The 27,896-nt window shown below is 38.9% G+C and overlaps 1 protein-coding gene across 2 annotated transcripts in view; it reads right to left on the minus strand.

Annotated features, from left to right (window-relative positions):
- Nucleotides 1-12,229: 12,229 nt before the first annotated feature.
- nrp2b (neuropilin 2b) overlaps nucleotides 12,230-27,896 on the minus strand; it is a 67,293-nt gene continuing 51,626 nt past the window's right edge. The window contains exons 12-17 of one of the 2 annotated variants that reach the window (XM_046844596.1): nucleotides 26,165-26,308; nucleotides 23,182-23,447; nucleotides 22,430-22,526; nucleotides 20,536-20,568; nucleotides 14,377-14,439; nucleotides 12,230-14,150 (exon numbers count right to left, since the gene is read on the minus strand). In XM_046844596.1, coding sequence (XP_046700552.1) covers nucleotides 13,849-14,150; nucleotides 14,377-14,439; nucleotides 20,536-20,568; nucleotides 22,430-22,526; nucleotides 23,182-23,447; nucleotides 26,165-26,308 — 905 coding nt within the window. In that variant the 3' untranslated portion in view covers nucleotides 12,230-13,848. Of the gene's footprint in view, nucleotides 14,151-14,376; nucleotides 14,440-14,763; nucleotides 18,773-20,535; nucleotides 20,569-22,429; nucleotides 22,527-23,181; nucleotides 23,448-26,164; nucleotides 26,309-27,896 lie in introns of those variants that run through there. The other variant, XM_046844602.1, reaches the window with a different exon arrangement.

The raw sequence follows: 27,896 nt of genomic DNA on the forward strand, positions 1-27,896 counted from the left end.
CAGTGACTGCTGGAGATCTCACTATGTGTAGAAAGCATCAGACACACAGTCGGTCACGCACACTGGGAAAAAGTGAGACAGTTCCCTCTCTGTGCCCTAGAGGCCACTTTTCACACCGAAGGCTAATGATCTTCCCTTGTTTACTGATTTTCTCCCTACTGCTCTCTTTTTTGACTTGTACTACACAGTATGTATAAAATCTATCCTGTTGATGTTATGTGCAGACTCACCTCTGTAACAGACTGAATAAACTCAAATTAAGCAGCATGAATCAAATCTCTGAAAAGTACTCCCAGGATGTGCTGGTTTTTTTTTTAATGAACTTCATGTTTCTTTCTTGTTAATAGATTAGCACCCTCCAGGGTACTTTTTAAGTATGCACATATGTCCACAAACGTACCCATTTAGGGTACATAAATAGACCTTAAGGGCCATGGTTGCTTTTTAAATAAGATTTTAAAATTGACTTTCCCAGGTGAAACATTCAGTTTAATAGATTTTCTTTGTTAGCGTGAAGCCATCTGTACCCAAGTACCTGTGAGCAGTTCCTGTTGTATAATTTTACCAAAGTAGGAGGAGTTCACTGGAGTTCAACAGTAAACACTAACAATGCCAACAATGAAGGAGATTTGTTTTTTATTGTATCTGATAATATTAGACAATATATTGATACTGCTATTATGGCATGATTTTCCAGAAGCATAAATTGAAAATGTCTAAATAAATAAAGATTATTATTCTTTGTGTATAATAATATTTGTGTGCATGCACATGTGCAAACATCACACTATGCACCCGAACATATGGCTAATGTCTGTATGAGCTACTGTACTGTATTATAAATATAGTGTTTGCATGCTTGTGAATGTGCACTTAGGGCTTAGACAATATAGCATATGTACACTGTCTGTGTGTGTCAGTGTACTGCCGGCAATAACAGCTGGGCACAGTAGTAAATTCTCTCCTGCAGGGACTGTTATACTGCGGTTTATAGGAGCTCCCCACTCTATTTTGCATACCAGAGTAAACCCACAACTCACAAGTGCCATTAAAGAGTTATATTCATGCACACACACACACACACACACACACACACACACACACACACACACACACACACACAGACAGAGACACACACACACACACACACACACACACACACACACACACACACACACACACACACACACACACACAGATATGTACATAAACCAAGAGCCTCAGCCTGTTCATCATTATCCTGTTAATGAAGATAAAACACACATTTATGGTCTCATGAACAAACATACACCAGGACACACAAGAAGTGGACCATCTCCAACAGGCTGTAAATGATAAAACTTGACATGCAGGCTTGGCCTAGCTGAGAGCGATAGGAAGAAGGGTAATGACTTCCTATGCATTTCCACAAATCTTGTGGTAATCTTGGGGGGAATGTCTCCCCCCACTACCCATGGAATTTTCACAATCAGCCCAATAAATGAGAGAAAGAGTAAGAGTGGTGGCACAATGAAAAGCAGTTTGTGCAAGTGTGTTTGTTTTGTATTACACACTGTGGTTTGTGCTCCCAGGAGGGTTGTGCAGCTGCTGTTTGTGGCCATGGACACACAGGCATAGGGGCCGTGGGCTCCAATGCTAAAGGCTGCACTAGACCACAATAGGGTGCTGGAAACTTCTGGAAACAGACTATAAACTAAATGAAAGGGGTAATGGACTGTCTGTCAAGCACAAAATACTAGCTCCAAGCATGTATGATTGGAAGTGTGTAGGTAAATGCTTGTTCATCTGCCCAGTGGTTTAGGTCTCCTATCTGCCAAGAAATTTTTCATTCAGTTTATTTTACTTTTATAAACACCACTTCTTCATACAAACTCGTCTTTATTTGGATTACTATTGCAAATTGTAATAGCCCTATACACTAAAATGTAAAATTAAAATATCAGATGTGGGCAGCTTGGTGGATGGATCAGTTGGTATTATTGTCGCCTTATAGATCTTGGGGTCCTGATTCAATCTTGTACTGAACTATACTCAGCAGGAGTTATACATGTTCACCCCAGGTATCCCACCCCACTTATTTCCTAAAAACATGTAGATAAACTGGCTAAGCAAAATTGCCAATGAGTGTGTGAATGTGTCATTTGAAATGGATCTTCGCAAAATACATTTAAGTTTGTGGTTATAACGAGACAAATTGTGGAAATATTCAAGGGGTATAAATACTTTTGCAATTCACTGTATGTGTCATGGTCAGGCTACAATTAGGAAGCACACTATTAATTGCTTTGTTTTTTTTTTTTTCGAAAAGTACTGTGATCCTGAGGGATCAAAAAAGATTAGCATTTGTGGGATTGGGAAAAAAAGCAGAAAGAAAATCTTTATGAATACAATCATGTGTTGCTAAGCAATGTGTCAAGAACGCAAGTGCAATGAAAGGAATCTTCGGATAATGCTAGACCGTGCACATTCATGAACAAAAAACAGGCAAGGTTCAGGAATACAAACAACATTACCTAAGCTAGGTAAGTATCATAGAACCAAAAACCAGAAGCATAACGTAAAAAACAGGTATAAATAATGTTGAATATAAGGCTTGATATCAATTGGTGACTAGGACATCAAGCATATGCAAAAGAAGGAAAAAGGGAGTGCATGTGTATGATTGTTAGTAAGAGAGAATTCTTTAAATAGTGTGGCAGTGATTGTGAACCTGTGTGTGATTACTGAGATGGTGAATGTGAACATGACAGTCTTTCTGGTGGTTGGGAGTTACTGTAATTCTTCATGGCCATATTTGTTGGCCACATGGTGGAAAGTGATGTTTAATGCTGAATATGGTGATGATGTAGCACAATGCATTTACAGCACCTGTTTAAATTAGGCTACTAGTTTATTTATATTTCAGAAAAAATTAACCAACTTGAATGCGATATTACTGAGGTTGAGGAACTGTCAGAGGTGGTCTATGTTGATTCTGATACCATTTCTACATCTGTTTTTTCTTTTCCAGAATTTTATAGTGTTTAGGCCAAAACCACCTGCATTTAAAACTGAATGTAGATACAGATATGGATATTTGGAGCACTAAACACATACAGATAGAGATTCCTGCTTTGAGGCCAGCTGTTTAAAATCATGCAGTAACCAAATAAAAGGGACTGTCAGTCCTCTGGAATGATCAGAATCTTATTTGAAGAAGGATCCATGATTGAGAAACGGATGACAACAAATCTGCGACTGATATTGATCAAACAAATTGCAGCTGTACAAAAGTAGTACAAATGAGAAAGAAGACTGGTGTAATTTTAAAACCTTTTAATTCTGTAAGTGTTACTTTTTGTATAGTTAAATTAGACATGCCATTAACTTACACATCTCCTGAAACAGGATGGAAGGGTGTGAGGAAGTTAGAGCTAGAAATGCAAGACAGAGAAAAGAACAATTTCCCAGAACAGCTGTCAAAATGTCAGATACTGAATTCCCAGGCCACACTTCATAACTATTGTAATTCTCTTTCTCTCTTTCTCGCTCTCCCTTTCTCCTTCCCTGCCTCTGCTTGGAAAAATCTGAGGCAATGAATGTGATGTCTAATTCGTCTATCCCAAAGTAACACTAACAGAATAAAATTATGCATTATTTATATTGCAATTAAGCATCTCTCTTAAAAATTTATTCTTCATCACTCTCCCCTCCTGTCTTCCTCACTCTGTCCCCCTTTTCTCTCTCCCTTTCTCTCACACACACTACCATTATCATTGCTTCAGATCTGAATTTGATTATCTCCTGAATAAATAATCAGCAGAAAATATGATTTAACAATAATAATAGAAGCCATTTTTATAGTGTCGTTAGAACAGCGAGTTTTTCATTTTTACAACCGTCTTAAAATGCATGAGCAAAAACAATGTACAAATAAGCAGCATTTTCACCAATAATTAAAAAATTATTAAAAAAGCATCCACAATAATTATTTTCAAAGAAATCATAGAGAAGAAGAAAATATTTTTTTTTACCTGCCAATAATGATAATATTTAAAAGCTTATATTCCTATTATGTTCCTAATTATATAAATAAATAATAAAAAAAAAAAAAAAAATATATATATATATATATATATATATATATATATATATATATATATATATATATATATATATATATATATATATATATTTATATAATTAGGAACCAGACTCAGAAGGAGAACTATCCTCATTTGGGTATATATATATATATATATATATATATATATATATACATATATATATATAATTTTATTTATTTATTTATTTTACATATAAGCTTTTAAATATTATCATGAGTCAAATATCATCAGTCAAGATGAATCCCCATCTCTTATTAGCACCAGTTTATTTTGGTCTGAAATTTTTCCGGTCAAAGCATTAACTGTAGTACAAACTCTCAGTGAAAACTTAACCATGCCATCTTTTTTACATCCTTGTTGACGAAAGGCCTTCTTTTTAAATACAAGCACACGCGCACACGCACACGCACACGCACGCGCACGCACACACACACACACACACACACACACACACACACACACACACACACACACACTCAGCCTTAGGCCTGTACACACCCCAAAGAGCATATTGGTATATTTATGCTCATGCAATGAAAGTAATGACTGTGAATTTGGGCTTTCTGTGCATTTGCAAGCAGGTGTTAAAATGTTAACTCCCACAGACTACAGGACACTCCACATTAACTTTCTAGTGAGAAAACACAGCAACGTGATGTTATTAATTCGGCGAATCTTAGCCAAACATAAAAGAGACCTTGTGGAATCTTCCTGAGGTTGGAGCCAGAAAGTGCTAAAAAACAGTGCTAAAAAAACAGGTGAGTTACATGGGAAACATCTTGCACAAACTAGCTTTTTGATCTTTAAAGCTATATTAAAAAGCAATAAAAATCAAACTTTCATTTGAATGAATTAGATAACATTTTTATTCTGGTTTAAAACCAATCTTTTCCTTTTAATAGGGAAGAATCCCACTAGTTTGAAATACCAACCAATAAATGGTTGTGGCTGGTTTTGGCTGGAAAGAGAGAAAAACGCATGCTGCTTTCAGTTGACCTACATAGCCAACTCCATTCGTAACGGCTTTCAAGCAGAACCAAAGAACTCTATAAACTAGAGAGTAATTTCTCTTGGATAAAATTCGCTGCTTTAAGGAGAAAAAATGCTCTTCTATGCAGGACCAATTTCCAGTAAACACGACAGGCACTAAGAAAAGTCTGGACACTCATGAAAGTCTTTCTCTTTGCTTAACTAATCAACACAACAAACAACTTTTTTTCCCTCTCATCACTGCTCGATCAGTCCATCTCTCAGCCATCTGCCACTGGGAAACTGAGCTCCATCCAAAAAGAGTCCCAACAGATCTTAGTCACTCTCCACTGCACCCATCCCACTCTCTACAATCTGTAATGAACCATGTTTACATATATATGAAGCGTGTCCTATTTACAGCTCACATCTACTCAACTTAGTTTGTCACTGTGACAGACAATAGCATCATTTATATTCTGATGATTTTAAAGCACTTTTTAAATCTTGTCAGAAAAGTGTTTTCCTGTTTGTAGTTACCTAATTAGAAAGAGGGAAAGGAGTGATTCATCCTTGTTCATCCCTAAGGATTAAACGCACTTAAGAAACCGCAAAAAAGAAAGAAAACAGACTTGGAAGACTGAATGTGAAGCACTGGTTTGAAGGGTAAACTTTAATTAGAACTAGAATTAATTGATTGATATGGCAGAGTCAACAAATAATCTTCACACAGTGATGAAGAATAAAATCCTGAAGATTTGTTTATATGCTTATTGTTAGAGTCATTCCAAAAGGATTGACTTGGTAAGTCTGAAAAGTTCTGTAAGTCAAACCCTCTGTTGCAGGGGATCTTCTTAGACCCTTTAAGAGCTCCATGTGAGGGAGAGATGGAAGAAAAATCTAGATTCTAGACTGAAACTTTTAAAAGGATATGTTCATTAGGAAAAGTAGTTTTACTTCTCTCTAAAGACTTCAAATCAGCTTAATTAACAGCATTTGCTAAGTTGAATTGAGTGTGATAGAACAAAAAAAGCTTCAAAGACCAGGGAACCTGTGCCTTCTTTTGCTCTGTTTTTTAACAACATTTAATAATAAAAAACATAGCAACAAATTAATGAATTAAATTTTTCGAACATTATCTATATTTGAATAAGATGAACAATAGTTTAGCCATTAAGCAATGCACAGTGTTTAAATGTGTGCAATAATATTTGTATATTATATTTAAATATTTATACTTTGAATAACCTCTTAGTCCTAAACTTTCTACAAACAGAGCGCATTTGGTCCAAATGAAACTTCTTGTTCTTCTTCTCCTTTCAGCTTCCCCCATTAGGGGTCGCCACAGCGGATCATCAGTCTCCATACCCCCCTGTTCTCTACATCTGCCTCTTTCAAACCAACTACTTGCATGTCTTCCCTCACCACATCCATAAACCTCCTCCTTGGTCTTCCTCTTTTCCTCCTTCCTGGTGTCTCCATCCTCAGCATTCTCCTACTGATATACCCCATGTTCCTCCTCTGCACATGTCCAAATCATCTCAATTTCGCCTTCCTCACCTTGTCTTCAAAACATCCTACATGCGCTGTCCCTCTAATAAACTCATTTCTAATCCTGTCCATCCTCGTCACTCCCAAAGAAAATCTCACCATCTTCAGCTCTGCTACCTCCAGCTCCACTTCCTGTCTTTTACTCAATGCCACTGTCTCTAAACCATACAACATCGCAGGTCTCACCACAGTTGTATAAACTTTCCCTTTCACTCTTGCACTCTTCTCTCTATCACAAATCACTCCTGCCACTCTTCTCCACCCACTCCACCCTGCCTGCACTCTTTTCTTGACTTCTCTAACACACTCTCTATTACTTTACACTGTTAACCCCAGGTACCTGAACTACTCCACCTTCTCCACCTCTTTTCCTTGCAACTGCACCACTCCGCTGCCCTCCCTCTCATTCACACACATGTACTCTGTCTTACTCCTACTGACTTTCATTCCCCTTCTCCCCAGCACGTACCTTCAGCTCTCCAGGCTCTTCTCAACCTGCTTCCTACTCTCATCACAAATAACAATATCATCCGCAAACATCATAGTCCATGGAGACTCCTATCTGACCTCGCTTGTCAACCTGTCCATCACCACTGCAAACAGGAAAGTGCTCAGAACCAATCCTTGATGCAGTCCAACCTCCACCTTGAACCAGTCTTTTATTCCTACTGCACACTTCACCGCCGTCACACTGTCCTCATACATGTCCTGCACCACCCTCACATATTTCTCTGACTCATACAATACCACAACTCCTCTCTCAGCACCCTTTCGTACGCTTTCTCTAAATCCACAAACACACAATGCAACTCCTTCTGACCTTCTCTATACTTCTCCATCAACATTCTCAAAGCAAATATTGCATCTATGGTGCTCTTCCTCGGCATGAAACCATACTGTTGCTCACAGATGGTCACCTCTTCTCTTAGCCTGGCTTCCACTACTCTTTCCCATAACTTCATGGTGTGACTGATCAACTTAATTCCCCTGTAGTTACTGCAGGTCTGCACATCTCCCTTATTCTTAAAGATCAGTACCAGCACACTTCTTCTTCGTTCCTCAGGCATCATCTTACTTTCCAAAATCTTGTTAAACAATCTTCTTCGTGCTTCTACTGGTATGTCATCTGGTCCTCTTAATCGCTGCTCTCACTTCCTCCTTACTAATCCTATACACTTCCTGCTTCACCATCTCCACACCATCTTACCTTCTCTCTCTCTCATTTTCCTCATTCATCAGCTGCTCAAAATATTCCCTCTATCTTCTCAACACACTCCTCACTAGTCAACACATTTCCATCCTTTATTGCTCTAACTTACAGTACAGTCCCTCTGCCTGACCAATTAGTATAAATCCTTTTCTCCTTCCTTAGTGTCCAACTTCTCATACAGCTTATGCTGTTTCCTTGGCTTTCGCCACATCCCTTTTCACCTGCTGCCACATCTCCTTGTACTTCTGCCTACTTTTCTCATCACTCTGTCGATCCCAATTCTGCTTTGCCAACTTCTTTCTCCTTATGCTCTCATGCACTTCCTTGTTCCACCACCAGGTCTCTTTCTCTTCCTGTCTATTTCTAGAAGTCACACCAAGTACCTTTCTAGCTGTCTCCTTTATCACTTCTGCAGTAGTTGCCCAATCATCCAGTACCTCTTCACCACCACCGAGCCCCTGTCTGACCTCTTCCCTGAATCCCACACTACAGTCTTCCTCCTTCAGTTTTCACCATCTTATTCTTTTTTCATTTTTCACTCTTCTCCTCTTCGTTTTAACCTCTGAGACCATCCTACAGACCACCATCCGATACTGCCTAGCTTCACTGTCCCCCGCCAATACCTTACAGTCTCCAATCTCTTTCAGGCTCCTACATAGAACATAGTCCACCTGTGTGCACCTTCCTCCACTCTTATACGTCACAATACGACACAAATTGCTCCTCCTTTTTCTTGAAATAAGTATTTACCGCTGCCATTTTCATCCTTTTAGCAATATCTACCACCATCTACCCTTTAACATTCCTCTCATTAAAGCCATACCTACCCATAACCTCCTCATCACCTCTGTTCCCTTCACCTACATGCCCATTAAAGTCTTCCCCAATCACCAATCTTTCATTCCTAGGTACACCTTCTACCACTTCATCTAATTCACTCCAGAATTTTTCCTTCTCCTCCATCTCACAACCCACTTGTGGCGCATAGGCACTGATTACATTTATCATCACCCCTTCAACTTCCAGCTTCACATTCATCACCCTATCAGAAATTCTCCTAACACAACACTCCCCATTTATCCGGACTTGGGAGCGGCACTAAGAGTGCACTGGCTTGTGCAACCCTAATGGCTGGCTTTGATTCAAATGACACTATTATATTATTTAATTATTATTATAAAAATTATAACAACTCGGTAATAATTATAATAGCTTTTATAACATTGTTTTTTAATACTGTATCTAAAATCTAAACATCAATGACCACTTAGTGATGCATCACAGTTTCCCTTTTTGAGGATTAATAGATCTAACAAAATCAAAAGAAAACAACGAGAGTTTATTTAGATACATACACCTGTTCATTGGACAGATTTTTAATGAAGTGGCTTACATTTATATTGAGAGATAGGATTAAAAGTTTTAGGTCTATTGTTCAGTGGTTCAGTGTAATTTTCCGGTAAGTCAGGTAAAGGTAACACTTGATGCACCAGTGTTTTAAGCAGTTACATGGCAGCAGTATATACTTTGAACAGAATCACAAGGTTGTTTTAATTAAAGTAAACATCATTAAAGAGTATGTGTTATTTTTAGCAATGCAACCACCGTTTTTACCCAAAGTTATAAACATTTATCTAGGCTATGAGAAAAGCTAAGTTCTGCTAGTTCACTGGCTGTTGGCATTCAATATCACATATCAACATCATTGATAATCGGGTCCTGTCTTACAAATGTATAATATATGGAGTAAAGATCAACGTTTAAGCCTGGTTACTGACATTACATGTGGCAGTGACCTGGTCACACACATTCTCTCTGCTTCCTCTGTGCCGGTTTTTGACACAGTGTGATTTTCCTCTCATTATCATGATGTCATGTTAATACAAAGGAATGGCAGCACATGACCCATGTTTATTACATTATTGGGCTCCAGGCTGTCAAAATTCAACACAATGTAATTATGCATATGGGATATTAGACACAGCAAACAAACATATTTCTGTATCTGGGTGTATCTGCGCTTCATCACAAGAGCGAGAAGGGAAAAAAATGACAGAAATAAGCAGAGCCTGCAGGAAATGGATTCTTTGTATGAACTTATAGTAAATTGTATTCATTCAAAATATATGCCTCTCAATATTTAATCTTAAACCAGAATACCACATCTCACTATTATCATGAAAAAGAATATGCAAAGGCTAAAACTGTTCAAATCATTCACTTGTCACTGGGTTCTGTATAAATATATATGCATGGCTGCTCTTTTTCTAGCCTCTTACAATGACAGTGTATATATTACAAAGAGTACAAAAGTGAGAATTGTTAGAAATTCAGTAAAAAAAAAAAAAAAGCAGTTATAGCAGATGGGTATAATGAATAAATGATATGGACTAGCCAGTGAAAATGTGCTTACACTATATGGCCATACTGTAAGTATGTGGACACCTGGGGCATTATGGGCATTATATGTGGTACAATTTCATGAACATTTGCCACAAAGATTAAATCACACAATGTTTTGGTTGTCTTTGTATGCTAGGGCTTTAAGAATTCCCTTCATTAAATCTGTTTCAGCATAACAAACCTTCTGAACACCAAGCGAGCTCCATGAAGACAAACTTTGCCACAGATGAACAGAAAAGCAGACCAGGCCCCCCCTCCTCTGACATCAGTGTCTGATCTTATTAAACCTCTTGTGGCTGAATGGGCAGAAATTCACACAAACTACACTCCAAAATTTAGTGAAATGCCATACTTGAAGAGCTGAAGCTGTAATAACAGCAAAGGGGGGAATTCATGTGATTGCTAATGGTATGAATTTCCTTTCAGAACTCAATATACTTAAAAAGGGAGTTCTGAACCCGGTCATACTACAACTCTGAGGAGACTGATGACATTAAAATCTAATCAATCTGATTTCTTTAAATGTGGCTTGATTTTGGCAGACATCTCTATCCAGGGTAATTTGCCGAAGTGCTCTGTAGTCTCAATCAACTATCAATATGTCATTATGGTACAAGTATGGCAAAAAATACTAAAAATCATTTGATAGAATTTAGTACAACTAGTTTTTTCAGCAATAAAGACAGTCAGCTTTGAGCTTTTAGGCCTCTCTATGGAGATATAAATGTTCAGGCCTTTACTGGAATTCGGTTACGGGTGATAAGCTGGCACAATGAAAATCCATGAGGATATTACCACACTGAGAGGGCAGGTATAACAAAAGAACAGAAGTGGACTGAGCACTTAGACTTGTTATTTAATAGTAAAATGTCTGTATAAAGTAGTTACCTGATGTGACTGTAGATCCTGGTAATATGCAAATCACCATGATGTACCAGTAATGCCTGTCAGTCTTGTGATTGACGATGTCCAAGGCTGCTGAGAGGTCAAGAGGGATGATGTCTGATAACAGTTTGGTTAATCAAGTGGAATGAAGCTTCTCAGTCAGAGCCATAAGAGCCATTTCTGTGAATTGTGCTGCTTTGATGCCAAGCTGATTATGCTTTTGAAAGATCTGGGCATTGAGAGACAAATGAATGTCTACAGCAAGCTCAAGAATGTAAAAAATGAAAGGATTGCTGTCTGGATTGCTTCAAAATTTCATTCAGAATGCATTGAATCCAGTAAGGAAAGCTATTGTTGAGCAATACATTTTTGTTAATAAAAATCGGCAAAATGGTTCATTAACAAATACTGAGTCACAGATGATGCTCATTTAAATGATGAAATTATGATGTTGTTTATGTTCTGTATAAAATGTTTCCTTAGCATTACAGTGTACGCCTCACTGGGGCAGCACTCATGCCCTTTCTCACTCCACTTTGAGCTCCAGAGGCTGCGAGTTGATACTGATGTTAGAGAACATGATGAAAGCATACTAGATAAAAGCATCCTTAAACCAATGGTTCTGTTTTCCCCCTTCAAGATTAGAGAACACTGAAACATATTTTTTATTCTGTTGTTTCTCTGTGCCGGCCAGGAAGAGAAAAACAGGGAGGAGTAGGTGAAAGTCATCTACTGATCCTGAGATGTTTTGTGTGTGTGTGTGTGTGTGTGTGTGTGTGTGTGTGTGTGTGTGTGTGTGTGTGTGTGTGTGTGAATGTAGTAGGAAAAACCTTAAACAGATTGACTGAATTAGATGACTAACTCCTAATGAACAGGGCCTGGTGTGATGAGTAATATGACCTCACAGGGACATGGAAATGAGGGCGGGAGACTGCAATGGCGGGGGAGTGTGTGTTTGTTGGGGAGAAAGCTTTCAGGCTGCTCAACATATGAGTTTAAATGAGTGAATGATTTTTATAGACAGAAAGAAATACAGAAATAACCATAGTTTTATCCATTATCTCATTCATGCAAAATAAAGTAAAATGACATTCCACATCGCATGTAAATCAGTTATTCATCCTTTATTAAATAATAATAATAATAATAATAATACCAATAAAAAGAACATATTTCTGTACAAAGTCTACAAACAGGAAATTCTGAATCATCTGACCAGTGCCGGGATTTCCATGTCTTTTGGTGTTGGCCCCCTGTCCCAGACAGTAGAGGTAATACTTTCACAGCTCTGCAGCAAAGCTAAAACAGGTCAGAGCTCCAAGGCACTTGGAAAAGACTCAACAACGTCCAGTGACAACAGAGCTGAACAAAACTTCGCTCCCTCTTTTTATTTCTTTTTTTGTTTCAGTCTCTTTCACTCCCCCAGAACAGCTAAGCAGTTCCTATCTGTTTCAGCTTTCAGCACGTCTTAATCAGAACACCCCACCACAATTCCACCAGATCCTAGGATGCATCTGTAGGGCACTGTAGGGACAGCCAGAGGGTGCAATAAGAAATAATCACATTTAATTGCATTCACTCTCCCAATTTCACAATGAGACAAACACACTGTGAAATTTCTTCCCGTGTTTCTGTTCTACAGCAAACCCGCACTTGTGGTGTTGTTGACCTTTTACTTTTCAAGCCATAACAAACATTGTGTGTGAAAATGTGTGAAATGAAAGAAAGCATAAGGCCCGATTTCACCGACGCTCTGGAGGTTTAAAACCCAAGAACTGGCGTTTCCAAATGGCTCTCCTCCAAAGACTGTTCGCTTAAGGCTCACTTGTGGGTCCATATAAGAAGCTTGGGGATTTTTTCCCGCCTTCCTCAATTAAGTCTCTATTTCTTTGCCAAGTCCATTTACTTTAGGGGATGGGATAAAGAAACATGAATGTAGTGAAGACCGTCGGTCTGTGGGTGGAGAAGCCTTTCACCTTGTCTCCAACACTCGAACTCACTGGCTCTTATCTCCTTTCGCAATCCATAGGTTGCAATTAAAACAATGCTTCAGTGGTTCACACAGCGGTTTGCATTGTGTATAGATCCAACAAAAAAAGCAAAAGAACACCATAGACAATCTTAATACTTGAATCTAACTTAGCCAAAGCATTTTTTTTTCCAAACATAATACAACATTTCGGCTTCTTCATCTAACCGCGTCTTATAACAATGAATCACAACAAAAACAGACTGAACGTAAGCATAAGACTGGCTTAAAAAGGTTTGACACTGCTCAAAAAGATGGCAGAAGAATGGCTATGGTACAGAGCAATAACTCAAGCAGATGTGCATAAAGACACAGGTCTAAAAACTAAACATGTCCACAATCTTCTAGACCACGTCTTTCACAAAATGGAGGCCAAGACTTCACAAGCGATGATCCGTTAACAAAGTTCTAGTGCCACTCACTTCTAACTCCCATTAACCACTTTTAGATCTTTTTTATCTTTACAAATCTATAGTCATATACATTTATTTTTTATTTTGTGAATGATTTTTTGGGATAGGCATTCAATTGATATGTGTCGATATTTTCCCACTGTCCACTGGGAGCACCTGTGAATCATACTGGCGAATCAGAGAACTGCTCTGAGTGGCAGGTGGGCCATTGGCAGGAAAGTGAGGTCCATTCACAGTCTTGTGATTGAGCTCTAGGGAGGCTGAAACAGTTGCGACAAGACTTCAGGCCTCCGAGCAGCAGCGTTGCTGGTTGATCACCTTTTGCTTGATACCATCATACAGCTCAAAGTTGTAGTTCTCCAGCGTGGTGGAGCTCCTGGATGAGAGGCCATTGTAGGAGCAGGTGCAGTAAAGCAGGAGGCCAGCACACACGGCGCCCAGCAGGACACCCAGAGAACTCATTACAATGATGGTGACCAGGATTGGATCCAGAGTTAACAGCCAGGCGTTGTCCTTCTCAGAGACACGTGTCACTGGAGGACTACGGGAAGGCTCCGGGGTGCTCCATGCAGAAAACGAAAAACCTATAAAGAGAATATGGAGGACATGACTAGTCACATTACACTGTTTAGTGTTTTATACAGTGCTTTATTTGAATACAATTATATAGCTTTCTCTACTGTTGCATCTGTGGATCTAAAAAAAAATATATAAATATAAATATATATATATATATATATATATATATATACACATACACACAAAAAAACTACACCTGCCAATGTTCTACCACACCTTGCTTGGGCTTACCTTGATCTAGGCGATTTCTATCATGAAACAGAGGATTGTTTCCAAATTCGACAGGTCTTCGTTCTGAAAAGAAAATAAATATAAGAAGCCATTTTATTTGGGTTTAGCTTGAGATATCACAAAGACAAATAAGAGCACATCCTTGCATGTTTTTGCTAAATGAGAGTGTGCTGTGTGCTATGACTCACGTTCTAATGGCATGAAAATACAAGTTTAAGCAGCCTCAGTAACACACTGTTTATTGGCTATTCACCGAAGCAGAACTGACACGTGCAGTATATTTTACATTTTAAGCACCGGCATAATGAAAAAAACGTCACCCGGAATCAGTTAACAAATGCACATAAAGTGTAGAATTGCTAGCACCATAAAACACTCCGGAAGCAGTTTGTAGAAAAATATCACTTTATTATTACATTCCGCACAACATTTTCCAAGACCATAAAATTCAACAGGCTAAAATATTCCTCAAATCTTTTTGAAACAGGCTGAAGTGCAGGGCAGAAATGGCACATTAAAGAGACAATCCCAGTCAAGACCCAATATACACAAAGAGAGAGGATGCAGGGAGCACACAGCCACAAATGTACCAGAAATCTTGAGACCATGAATATGAAGCGAAACACAAATATAATACACTACACCAGGATCAAAATATATTTAAGATGAATATTAATGTTTTCCAAACTATTAATGCTGCTTTGTCAAATTGGTTTCAAATGAAATTTTAATCTCCAACAAAACAACTTCTATTATACGATGATGGAAGCATGACAACCTTAAATAACATTACAATAACTTCTTTTTTTTCTAAAACCACATATTAGTCTGTGCATACGCAGTGTGTTTTTGTGCTGAGGCAGGCTCTTGGCACTGTGGGGTTTGTATACGGCCAGGAGGACCTAAGTGCTTTTGCTCATTAATATCCTTTGATGGACAGCAAAAGGAAAAGGGTCCAGAGAAAGAATGCTTACGGCAGGCTTAATAAAATGCAATCGACCCATTATCTAATTAGAAATATTTAGTGCTACATAGAAATCGCACGAGGCAGGCATGGCTGATATAAAAGCACATTGAGACCAGATTGTATTTCTGCGAACCTGTCAGTTTTAGTAGGTGGGGGAAAAAATTACTGCTAATAAATAAAACCACTCAAAGCTGGCATTCCTACAGGAAAATCAAATACTTTGAAGACATTATTATTGGGTAGTCTGTGTTAAAAGCCTTATGTCAGGCTGAAACACATGAGCCTATAAGCTAGACTCACAGGTAGAATAAAATAAAGGGTTCTGAAAGAAAAAAATGAAATGTGGATTTCTTACTGCCAATATATAAGACAAATTGACAAACATCATTATTTATAGAAAGGGTAAGTGTGGTAATGTGGGTTGGCTTTTATTTTTTGCATTGTTTGCGAGGAAAAAAAGCTTGGAAGCCAGTGTTAGGGCTGCCATCACTATAAAAAACCCTGCTATTGTACTTTTAGCATTAAAATCTTAAACAAAAGCCGTAATGACAGGCTGTTTTATGTATGATAGACAGGCCTGCTTGAATCGTGGCCTCATTAAAATGGCTGTAATTTTGTTAACAGGGATCTAATGTTCGCAGGGATTAAAAGGAAGAAAGATGGAAAAGGGAGTGAGAGAGTACTATTTTTTTCTCCCAGCGTCATCACGGGTGTGCCAGGTCAGGTGCTCTATCTGGCTGCCTGCCAGCGACTTTCATGTGCTTTTGTGTTCTTAAGCAAACCCCTTCAGACTCTGGGCCGAACCAAAGCTGGTGTATCTTTAGGCTGACCTCTCGCTTTGATCTCCTCTTCCACCTTTCTATGCATTCTTTTGTGAAGAGCAGATTAATGGGGCGAAATGGCCTGCATCTCTGTAATGGAGGATTATTTTCACCTACTGCCATACGGAGGACATAAGAAGATATTGGGATTTACATTCTCCTTTAATCCCAAAAATGCATCTGATGCTGTCAAAACCTGAAGCCACAACCTAAAGGCCAGCTTTCTTTTATAATAGATTATGCCTCAAACTCTTTTACACTAAAGGGAATATGCTTATGGAATGTTCATGAATCTTGCTCTAGGCTGCGTATCTTGGCTGTGTTGTGTGTTTATTGGTTATGAATACAATATGAATCCAGTCTTTGATTCACACTATTCTTAAATTCAAGATCTTTAGATCATCAGTGGGTTTTTGAAAGAAAAAAAATACATCTAGTTGGGGATTGTCAAAAAACCTTTAAACCTAAAACCTTCATAATCAAGTGAAAAACACATACTTTAAAGCTATCAGACACTTCAGGATGAACATGTGTTACAGTATGCACATCATTAAACATCAAGATTTGTATGCCATATAAATGCATTTCCAAATATGATAATTGCACAAAAATAATCCTGTATATTTGTGATAGAGAAGCATCCGTAAGGAAAGCCATCAGATTTGACACAGTGTGTTGAGACATATAGAGTCTGTGAGTTCTCTCACTCTCTGCAGTGCTATCAAACATGGCAAAGCCCCACCACTGTCAAACATGAAGCGAAGCAGCCAAGCAAAGCCACACATTCACAGCTTGAGTTTCACTCTCCGCTTCCATACAAGACTATAAAAACAGCCGAAAGCAGTCAAAACAGCAACAGAAGTCAACAGACGTGACTGGCTACCAGAGGATGCTGATCGTTAGTCAGTGCATCAGTCATGTGCATATGAATTTCCATTTAGCCTTTCAGTCAGCAACCATGACATATCAAGTGTGATATAAAAATATTACAGAAAATAACTAGCATATAAAGTACATTTAGTAAACTACATTAAGTATTTTCTGCAAAAAAGTGAGGCTCTTTAGTGACTGGCATTGAACAGCCCTGTGCCACTTGGATATTTAAGGCCAATGATGAGACTTAAAGATTGTGGGTTGCTCAGAGGTGTAAGACTGGCTAAGGCAGGGTCACATCAATTTTGCATATAGAAAAATCAAACATCTTTAGAGACAGGTGTACCAAAGCAAGTTACAGAGCTTCATAAGACAGTCAAGAAATAAAATGTACACATCAAAAGACAGATATATGTAGATTTTCCTTCTGAATATGCCCTTCAGTTGGGAGACAGCCTCACCGGGGAAAGGAGGATGAAGGTAAAACGGTAGGTGGAGTGAGTCTGAGATAGCAACTGCACCCATGCACCCACCTAGCACTCATACATCCACCCACCCAACTACACAAACACACTCACACACACACATGGACCAACAAGGCACACAAGACATATTCCTTCTAAAGAAAAAACTGTGAATCTGTTACACTGCTGCTTACAAGGCATATTTAACTAGCTTTAATTCCCCCCCATTTACTCTCTCTTCATTGTCAAAGGGTGTGTATGAGTGTATGTGCGTGCATTATTCAGTCCACATGCGAACGCTTTAATGTGACACAGCATTATACTGCTTTCTTTCGTGCATTTTTCTTATATCACTTTTCAGTTTCTCTTCTCTCAGTAGTTCTGGCAGCACTGCACAGCCCTTTTTCCTTTGGCAACAGGATTGGTCACAAGCAGGAGACCTGAACCCTGCCAAGTCAGGTTCTCATCCAGCCACTCTCTCCAGGGAGACCCAGAGAGCAAGAGAAGTGCATGCACACACACACACACATACACACACACACACACACACACACACACACACACACACACACACACACACACACACACACACACACAGAGGTGGCTTTCTGCCAATCAGGACTCTGGCTAGACACACGTGTCTTCTCAACAAACTCCGAGCTGGAAATGCAAACACTGCAAAACTCCAATCAGAGCTTCACACAGGTCCAAAGTTTCGAAAGGGCCACGATTGCGTGTCACCTTCCTTTCTACTAATTTTAAGCGTCTAAGAGCTTTTAAAAGTCTTCTTGGCAACTTTCAAATATCTCCATATTAATTGGTGTGTAGGTCATCCTTGGTGCAAACTCCTTCCTGAAGGGCACTGCGGGTGCATCGCTGGGCGTCTGTGCCTGTTGGTAGTTATGAAGCAGCAGAATAATAGTGAGTGAGAGTCTAAAACCCTCTTCATTGTCTCAGTCTCCATCATTCCTTCTCAATTTAGCACTGGGAGCACGGCTCGTGTTTCTCCTGTCTAATGGTCAGCATGGGCTCCACTGCGGGTGCCGTAGCGGTGCCACCTGGGTAATGGGTGCTGTGGTAGGTAACAGAGTGCTGGCTCTTCTTGGCAGCCAGGTGGTAGCGATGGCAGCACAGCGCCATGAGGAGTGTGATGGAGGTCAGCAACACCAGTGCGCCCCCTCCAGCTATAACGTAATACCAGTAGGTGGGCATGGGCTGCAGGGACACTGTAGTGTCTACAGTGGGATCACTCATGCCTGGAAGGGCTCCCCCTAATGGACAGACACAGAAAAGTTGGCTTGGGGTAGAGAAGCATGCAGACTGCAATGCTTAATGCCAGCATGACTGATTTTACGATTGTTAGATATATATATATATTTTTTGTTATATTTGCTTTTGGCTCTGATTTGCTGCACAGAAATGAAACAAACAGTTGCTGCACACAGACAGGCAGATGTGCATGCATGTTGCTCTCCCGAGCCCTTGTTATTTATGATTTGTTCAAGCCGATAGCTGATTCAAGCTTTTTCCAAATTTTCGCTGGACCAGATCTTAAATTGTGTAATAATAAATTATGTGTAAAAAAAATGTTACATGGTGTGGTAAAAAAAATATATTTTTTTAGCTTGCTCCATTAATCTAACCTAACTGAGATCACAGAGCTTTCCTAATCGCTTAAATGTTATATAAGAACAGGAAGTGTCTCTATGAAAAAGCCAAATTCTCAGCTAGAGAGAAAGTGCGAGAGAGAAAGAGCAAGAGAGAAAAGAGAGAGAGAGAGAGAGAGAGAGAGAGAGAGCGAGAGAGAGAGAGATTGAGATTTTATTAACGTGTCATCGTGTATGGTAGTGTGTGAGTGAACGTGCACATGCATACACTAAAGTCCTGATGTGTTGTTATGTGTCTGTGTGTGTTGTCTGTTCTTTCATGCATGGATCAGTGCCAGCTTCATCTGCCTCAAGCCAAACTCCTCCATGAACCCCATTCAGCATTGCAAGGAACCAAGTCACCCATCTTTCTTACTCCCTCACACACACACACACACACACACACACACACACACACACACACGCCAACTCTAGTAAATCCCTGCCACTAACAAAGCCCCCCTCTTCCCAATATCACCACCTTCATCTAATCTAATTTTCCATCTCTACATAAATTTTTTTTTTAAAGCGCGTGTAATTCAAGTTGTCCATGTTTGTGCTAAGCTGTAAGCTGTCTAAGGATATAAGGAGAAACCAAAGCGAATTCCACTAAAAAAATCAATCGCACATTTCTCCAGAGTCAAGAGCACTCCTTATATGGAGCTAAATTTATCCAGAGAGTCAGCGGGAGAGAGATGAAGAGAGGAAGATATAGCCGATACAAAGCGAAGGAAACCCACAAAAGTGGAGAGTCAAGGAATATGAGGCAGTGGAAAATATATGGAGAGTGAGAGAGATAGAGAAGAGCATGTGATGATAGTAGAGGAATACGTCATTTAGAGAGCCTGTGCACTAATATAACTTATGGCACTGCTGCCCACTGAACCTACTGTCTCCATTCCTCACAACCTTTCATGCTGACTACAGAGCGATAACTCGTCTAAACTTAATGTCGAAAGCTGCCTGCTTGTTTAGGGTCAGGATGCTGCACTGGCGCTACAGTATATGTGTGGCGAAAAAGTGCTGGTGCTGCATCCACATTTATGCCACGATCATCACAGTTCATCACTACAATACTAACGACAAAACATCACAGAGTATTTCACATGAAACATCATTTGCATGCTGGGATACTGTCCATGCTGCGAATGGCAAGGTAACGATGATAACGGTGATGATGCTGAAGAGTACACAGACACATGTGTCTCACAGACAACGGATCTGATTCAGGTTGCTATAAACGTATTTGTGGAGCTCGATCACAATAAGGACACAACACTCAACCAATAGATGGTCTCTGACAGAGCAAATCAGCTGCCGCAAGCTGTGCTGGGCAACAAGCAGGAAGCAAAAACATCTGCACAGGAATACATGACAAGAAGACTTACCAGTCATCTCTGGTGGAAAGGCAGGGAAGGGTTCTGAAATAAGAGAAATATGCAAAGTGAGTTTAGATTGCAGAATAAACCAATTAAAAGTAAAATACAATACAAAAGCCTGGAGTTAATAATATAGACTGGCTTTCATTAAGGTTAAGCATTGATGTGTAATGGGCTAACTTTCATTGGTATTGAATCCTTAAAGAAATAATTCATTATTATTTTTCGACAAGAATTTTTAAACAAAAAATAAAGCCCACAAGCCTTTTTTCCAATATGAACTCACTTATAATTAAAGCCTGTAGGTAGTTGTTGACTTCTGTGTTCGGATGTAGCAGACATAAAAACACATTTTACCAACTTGTTTTTTTTCGTTTTCTTTTGTTCAACTTTTCACACTGAAGCAATACTGTAAAAGTAATTGCATTATTATATTTCCCTTAGGTTTTGTGGTATCCACAGGCAATCATAACTTTAAAAACACACTGTAAACGGATAACCACAAACTGGAGATGTAGTCTTAGAAAACAAATTACACAAGAGCTTAATTTACAAAACCTTTTGAATGCCAAATTGAAGAAGACGGGTGTACAAAAATACATTTTGTACAAATCATTATTGATACCCTGTCAACTGCCCTAAGACTTTTAATATAATTGATTTTCAGTTCAAAATGCTTTTTGTGCCTTTCTTAATGGAGGGAAGCATCGCCATTTCTAGAAAATTGAATTCAAACAAACCCAGAATTCTCTATATGGACAAAAGTTTATGGACACCTGGCCATAAGTTTCATATGTGCTTTTTGAGCATCCCATTTCACACATAGTCCCTATTTGTTTTGGTCATGCCCTTCACACTTCTGGGAAGATGTTTCACTAGATTTTAGAGTGTGCTTGTGAAGATTTGTGCTCATTCATCCACAAGGGCACAGAGTCAAGTATTGATGTAGGTTGCAAAGGCCTGGGGTGCAGTCAATGTTCCAATCCACAAATGGCTTGAACACATAAGTCCGGTGTCCCAGTACTTTTGTTCATATAGTTTGGTTGAAAATGCAGAAGTTTCCTTTAAGTGTGAATGTCAGTTGACTAGAGCATAAAGGATGCCTTTTTGAGGCCCTTCAGATCTGCACAAACACATAGGGGAATAGCTATGCTGATGAGGGGAAAAAAGAGTGGGAGAGAGTAGAAAATGAAAAGACAGACAACGAAGAGGAACAGGCGCCTGCGTGCTCTGCACATTCTCAGAAAACAGAAGGGGTGTTTAGAAAAGTCTGGAATGCAGACACAATTAGAAAAAGCTGTGCACATAGAGCAGGGGCTGGTTTGGCATAAGTGCGAGTGCTGTTGTGTCCAAGATGCACAACACTAATTGATAAGTGTACTCCCAAACGTCACATTAAGAAAAGAAAGTGTGCAATGCAACAGTTATTAATTATCTGGCCTTTTATGCATATCACATGCGAAAGAGAAGAGAATGTTCCACAGAGAAAACCCTGTGTATTTTTCTCTATAATGGGTACAGAGCTACACTGCAAATGCTGACTTCTCTGCAAGGTCTCTTGTGTGTATCTACAAAAAAATTATTCCTAGCTGAGAAGACGGCTGTCTAATAATTCCCCTCCTCAACTCTGGAAAGCTCTAATTGCTAAAAAGTGAGATGAAGAAGAAAAATCTGATTAAACCCAGATTAGGATCAGAGCCCACAAGGCAAGTGTGACCTAGTTTCATTGAGCAGTGTGAAGACTTAACTATGAGAGCTCACTCATTTTGCAGTGAACTTGAATGAGCCTGAGATGTCACAAGATATTTTACCTGCCATGGATAAACAGATAAACATATAGAAGGTGAAAAGATAAAAAAAAAAAAAAAGGGCAAAATGGGAATAATCAAGACTTTTGACTTACCAGTGCACTGTTCCAGCTCTGTGCTAGAACTCATATGGATATTGTCGATCCAAATGTGGCCTTGGTTTCTGTGCTCAAACAAGCCCTCGATGACAACCTGATAGAACACAGAGCGTCAGAAATATTAGATATATAGTCGTATTAATGTTATTACAATTGAACCAAATACTATGGGTTTAAAATAATGTATACATTCTATATTATGATGTACTTAAAAATTACACCATGTTACTTTGTTCATTTGTATTAAAATATTTTTCTTTTTAATGTGGTGTAATGTCTTTTAGATTCACAAATGTTTTGTTCACCCATTGTCTTTGGAGAACACTGAACACTGGCAAACCACTTGCACACCATGTGCCATCTCTGGAACTGCACAAAACATGCAAAATGGACAAAAGTCCCAAGATTCTACAAAATTTGACCATACTTTCTTTGCTCCTACAACCACAAATCATTCCTATTAGTTTTAATGTAGTTACTAAATACACTTAGTATGCATATAAGATGATTAAGGAGTTTATAACATTATGATCTGCATGTAAAAAGTTTTTTTTAAAGTCAGTTTCTCAGTTACTAATTACTTGCTCTGTCCTACAGCAATGTTGAAATATACTTTTGGGATAGAGCGCCAGCTTATGTCAGCACTTGATAATGAGAAACCAAAAGAGCTTGAACAGATTCACACCTTCTCCTGTCTGAGAGATGAATCTAGACTCTGAGGAAAGACCTGACAGACTACATCTCCTCACCTGGTACTCCTTTGGGGACTGAGGCAGGATAGTTCGTCCTTCTTGCCATTTTTGGTCCTCATCTGCTTTCAGAGTCCAGAGAAGGGTTTCATCCTGATTGTCGTTGCGAATCAGAACCTGCAGCCGTCCCTGGGCTTCTCCTGAGAATTGGTAACGGAAAAGCAGACAGAGTGGTCCTTGCTCGGGTCCCACCACAGGGCTCAAGAGCTTTGCACGCTTATGCTCAGTCTCAGGACTCGCCTCCAGGTATAGAAAGCCGCCATAATCTGCAATAGATGTGGATTGAAAAGGAGGTTAATGATAGCGAGGGAGAGGACTAAAAAATTATTGCAGGTCAAACCTTGTGTTATTTCTGTGCACATAATATACTCCCTGTAGATCTGTGCGTATAGACTGAGAGGGTGTGAAAAAATTTGGCAGGGTCTGAACACATGAACCCCTAGGACAGCTGACAAGCCACAACTAATTGCACACACCCTGACTCATTACAGTAAGAATGATGGGAGCAAATGCAAACTTGTGTAACTTCTACACCAGACACACAAAGAGTACTGCATAATAATGATAAAAAAATAGTCTTGCTTATTTTTGCTCAAAATCAAAAAGCAATTATTTGTTAAAATCATTCATACAATGTTAATACTGACAAAAGCAAAAAACATCCCCTTCTTGCATAGTACATTGAAGGCCGTAATTGTTCAAATTAATAAATCTTTGAACAAACACCAGTCTGAAAAAAAAGAATACTCTTATTCTTATGCAGCATATACCAGCATAGATGTGTTGAATAGAGGATTCTCATATTCCTCTTTGCACTTCTATCTGAATGCATAGCAGAGGATCGTTCCACCAGAGGGATTGTGTTAAACTCCATAGTTCACTGACTGAGTGACACAGTAGTCCTCTTACCAGCTGAGGGTCGTGGAACTCCATTAAACTTCTAAAAGGTGTCACTGTATCTTTCGGGTGCAGCTCAACCGTTATCATCACCAGATCTGCACTAAAGAGATCACGAGCTATTGAATGCTGCCATAACTATATTTAGCCCTGTTTGTGTCTCAGCATGGCTCAGTGGGTGGAACAACACTTCAGTTTAGGGCCTATTTAAATGAATGATTGTGCCACTTTCTTTCATCGGTCAGCAGAGGAAACTCTCAAAACAAGAGCAGGTTTGTTGTATTGGCTTTTATTTAACGAAATTATAGAGCTTAGTGTCTGCATTCACACTGATGTCACTTCAGTAAGAAAGAAAAAAAATTAACAAATAAATATGCTAAAGAAACCTGAATACCAAAATACACATTACCAATCATAGCATAATAATATAAAAAAAAAATGGCTTGTATTTAATTTCTAGCAAGTAATCATAGCAATCACTGCATCAGGAGCAGGTGTGACTGATTTCATACGAGAATGAGAATGGAAAAAAGATGGTGGTTACACAACTTATAAACAGTATATGTTTGGTATAGCATTATTCATGTAAATAAACTGAAGCTTTTAGCTTTACTACTTACTGAAATTAACTTTGCTGAAACACCTGGTGCTGTGTAATCTGCATTTTTTGTAATCAGCATTTCGCAAATCTATTTAAATAAAAAAGGTCTATATATATGTAAAAATGAACATGTATAATTTTAAACTCAGCGTTTGTTTTTAGTCATTGCAGGCACTTTACTTAAATATAACTGTGCAGCATTTCTTCTCTTAAAGATACAATACCATAAGTCATATTTAGATCACTTAACCTTGCTGAAAAGCTCAATCTAAAACAATGTAAATAGCTTTATCCATAAACCCTATTACACTTGGTAAATTCTTTTCTTACCATGACTATAATAGGTGTGAGCTGTAACAACCTACTGAGTGTCCAATCAATAAGGATCACTGCTTTATATCCAAGGAATAAGAATGAATTAGCCATTTTTAAAGAGGCTTTACTGTGATTGAGTGGATATTTAGCACAGTGATGTGCCTATAGAGGAGGAAAGGAGCAGGACAGGCTAGTCGATGAGCATTATTACAATGTTCCATTGAAGTTAATTAAGCTGTGGGAATGCGTGCCCTCTCACCTCGGCTCTTCTTTTAGTTACAACATGGAGGGATCAGAATATGTGCATTAAGATAGAGAATCATTAAGTGAATGGGTTAAACAGGACAAAGCCTTAGTTTGGAAAATGTATCAAATGTGAAGGGACTATTCCCTATGAGGAAAGAAGAAAGAAGAAAAAAAAAAGAGAGAGAGAGGAGAGGATACTGATTGGAAGAAAGAATAGGAGAATATTTGATTTTGTAATGTTTTAAACAGAAGAGAATTCTTTCCTCTCGGCTTCTGATTCTGTTTTTAAATAAGTTCACAGATGGACAAACACAGATGGTATATTGCATAGGAGATCCTTGGGAGCAGGGGGTATGTGTGTGTATGTATGTATATAGGTTTGATGGTTCACATGAAACGCTTGCCCCACTGCTTCAAGGATATGAAAAAGTGACCAGAGTTCTTTACACAGAAGAGAGGTGACAGTGAGGGGACTATTTTCAGACTTCAGCTATCACAATAATTACTCCAGCAATAACAGGCTGCTGAAGCATGGGGTGTGTGCATGTGTGTGTAGTTGTTGCAAAGGCAAATGAAAGTCTTTATGAGTCACTGTACATGCTGCTATTTATTTCTTATCTACCTATATACCTACCTAAATTAGATATACAGCCCTGGCTTTTAGACAGAGCACAGGTTTCTGTTTATAGTGCGCGCTATTAATTATGGTCAAATCTAATTATACATAATCTCTAAGCACGATAGACAAGTAGCCATTTGCCAGAGCAAGATCTCTTTCCATTATGTCTTTATCAAAGATAGAGAAGTGCAATAAATGCACCATATAAGAAGACACTTAATATAATGTTATGGGATTATTTTGTGATGGGATATTGCACATGTGCATATGGTTGATATGTGAAAATATGTGAAAGATTTCCATACCGTCAACTCCCAGGGGCAGTTCCAGACCAGGACTGGAGGGGCTATGCAAAGCCCAGTTCACACCACCTGTGGGGTCATGGGTCCAGCCACACATATTTTGCTCAAAATCACACAACCCACCCAGAGACGACACAGTGGTGGGAGCTGGAAATGAAAGAATGAAAGAAACAGGGAGTGCAGAAACAGAAAAAGAAGGTTATACGCATTACTTTCAGAAAACCCATATCCTGCCATCTAAATTATACAATTATTTAAAAGTGCACGCACACACACACACACACACACACACACACACACACACACACACACACACACACACACACACACACACACACACATTTTCACAGATTTGATCAATGCCCTGAGCCTCTAACCAGTGAAATCCATATTCCCGTTCCAGAAACTGAACTTAACAGGCCCTGAGAGGAATAATGCTCTCTCTCGCTCTCTCTCTCTCTCTCTCTCTCTCTCTCTCTCTCTCTCTCACTCTCTCACTCTCTCACTCTCTCACTCTCTTCTCTGTGCTGTTGTTTAACACCATGGTTCTTCAGGGATTCTTCTAAAATAATCTGAGGGTCCACAACTTTATTATTCATATTTTAATGATGTTACAGTTTTGCAGATCAGCATTAACTGCAATTAAACGTAAGTCAACTTATTATAGTTAAGCTCAATAACCTATCTATTTTAACATGAACTGGATTTTAATACAAGTTAATATGATAAAATATTCAATTTAAAGCAGCAAGTATGATAGAAATTGCTTGAAATATATATATTTTAACACACTGCACCTGATGTGTTTTAGATTTAGAAAAAGCTCTAAAATGCAGTATATTTATATATTAATCTTAAACCTAATCTGTCCGAAATTCATTAGCAGGTTTGTAATTTATTTTCAAACAGTGATGATTTCTGGCTGCAAAAATTAGATTTTGCAAAAACCTAATGAGATACTGACATTTATGTCTGAAGTGAAGTTCTTCAGTTTAACTCTGGAAATGTATAAATAACCATCTTATGTCATTCCTATTCCAAGTTTCTCTCTCAAGTCACTGTCAGCACTTCCTAACCGGCGGCCCACTGCACGCTTGTTCCAAATAAACACGTTGCTGTGTCGTTAAAAAACTAATCTGGCTACCACTCCAGTTATTTCGGTGCTCACTGTGAATGCTGACGTGCACCGCCTTTTATTTTTCCATCTCTCAGCTCCTATCAGCTCTACGTGCACTCTGAGTAGGTGTGAAAAAGTTTGGCACGGTCTGAGCATGTCAACACGCCGTACAGTCTGCAAGCCACAACTACTATAAAGACATATTGCGTTAAATATCATTTACAATAAGTCTTATTACAGCACATAGACACTTGAGAAACGTTTACAGAGAATGTGTGTGCATATTCAACTGTAATTAGGATTTTTTTGTATGCAGATTAATATTTAACATTTACAGAAAGTCTTAAGTAGAGTGCAGAGGCGGATTACCTATCTGCGGGAAGAGTTATTGTGGCTTGTTTGAGCTAGGAAGAGTAAGGGGAAAGAAAATAAGAGAGGGACCTGAGCCAAGCAGAGCCACACTGGCCTCATCTATATGGAGCTGTGCACCAGCCCTCCATCAGCAATCAATCCAAACACAGGGCACAAACACTGCCAGGCTGCTTAGCATAATGTTAGCACTCCTGCTGCATTCTGCTGTTTATCGACACATAAGTCTCCACAAATCTAGCCACAATC

The sequence above is a fragment of the Silurus meridionalis genome, chromosome 3, assembly GCF_014805685.1.
Source record: "Silurus meridionalis isolate SWU-2019-XX chromosome 3, ASM1480568v1, whole genome shotgun sequence".
Lineage (NCBI taxonomy): Eukaryota > Metazoa > Chordata > Actinopteri > Siluriformes > Siluridae > Silurus > Silurus meridionalis.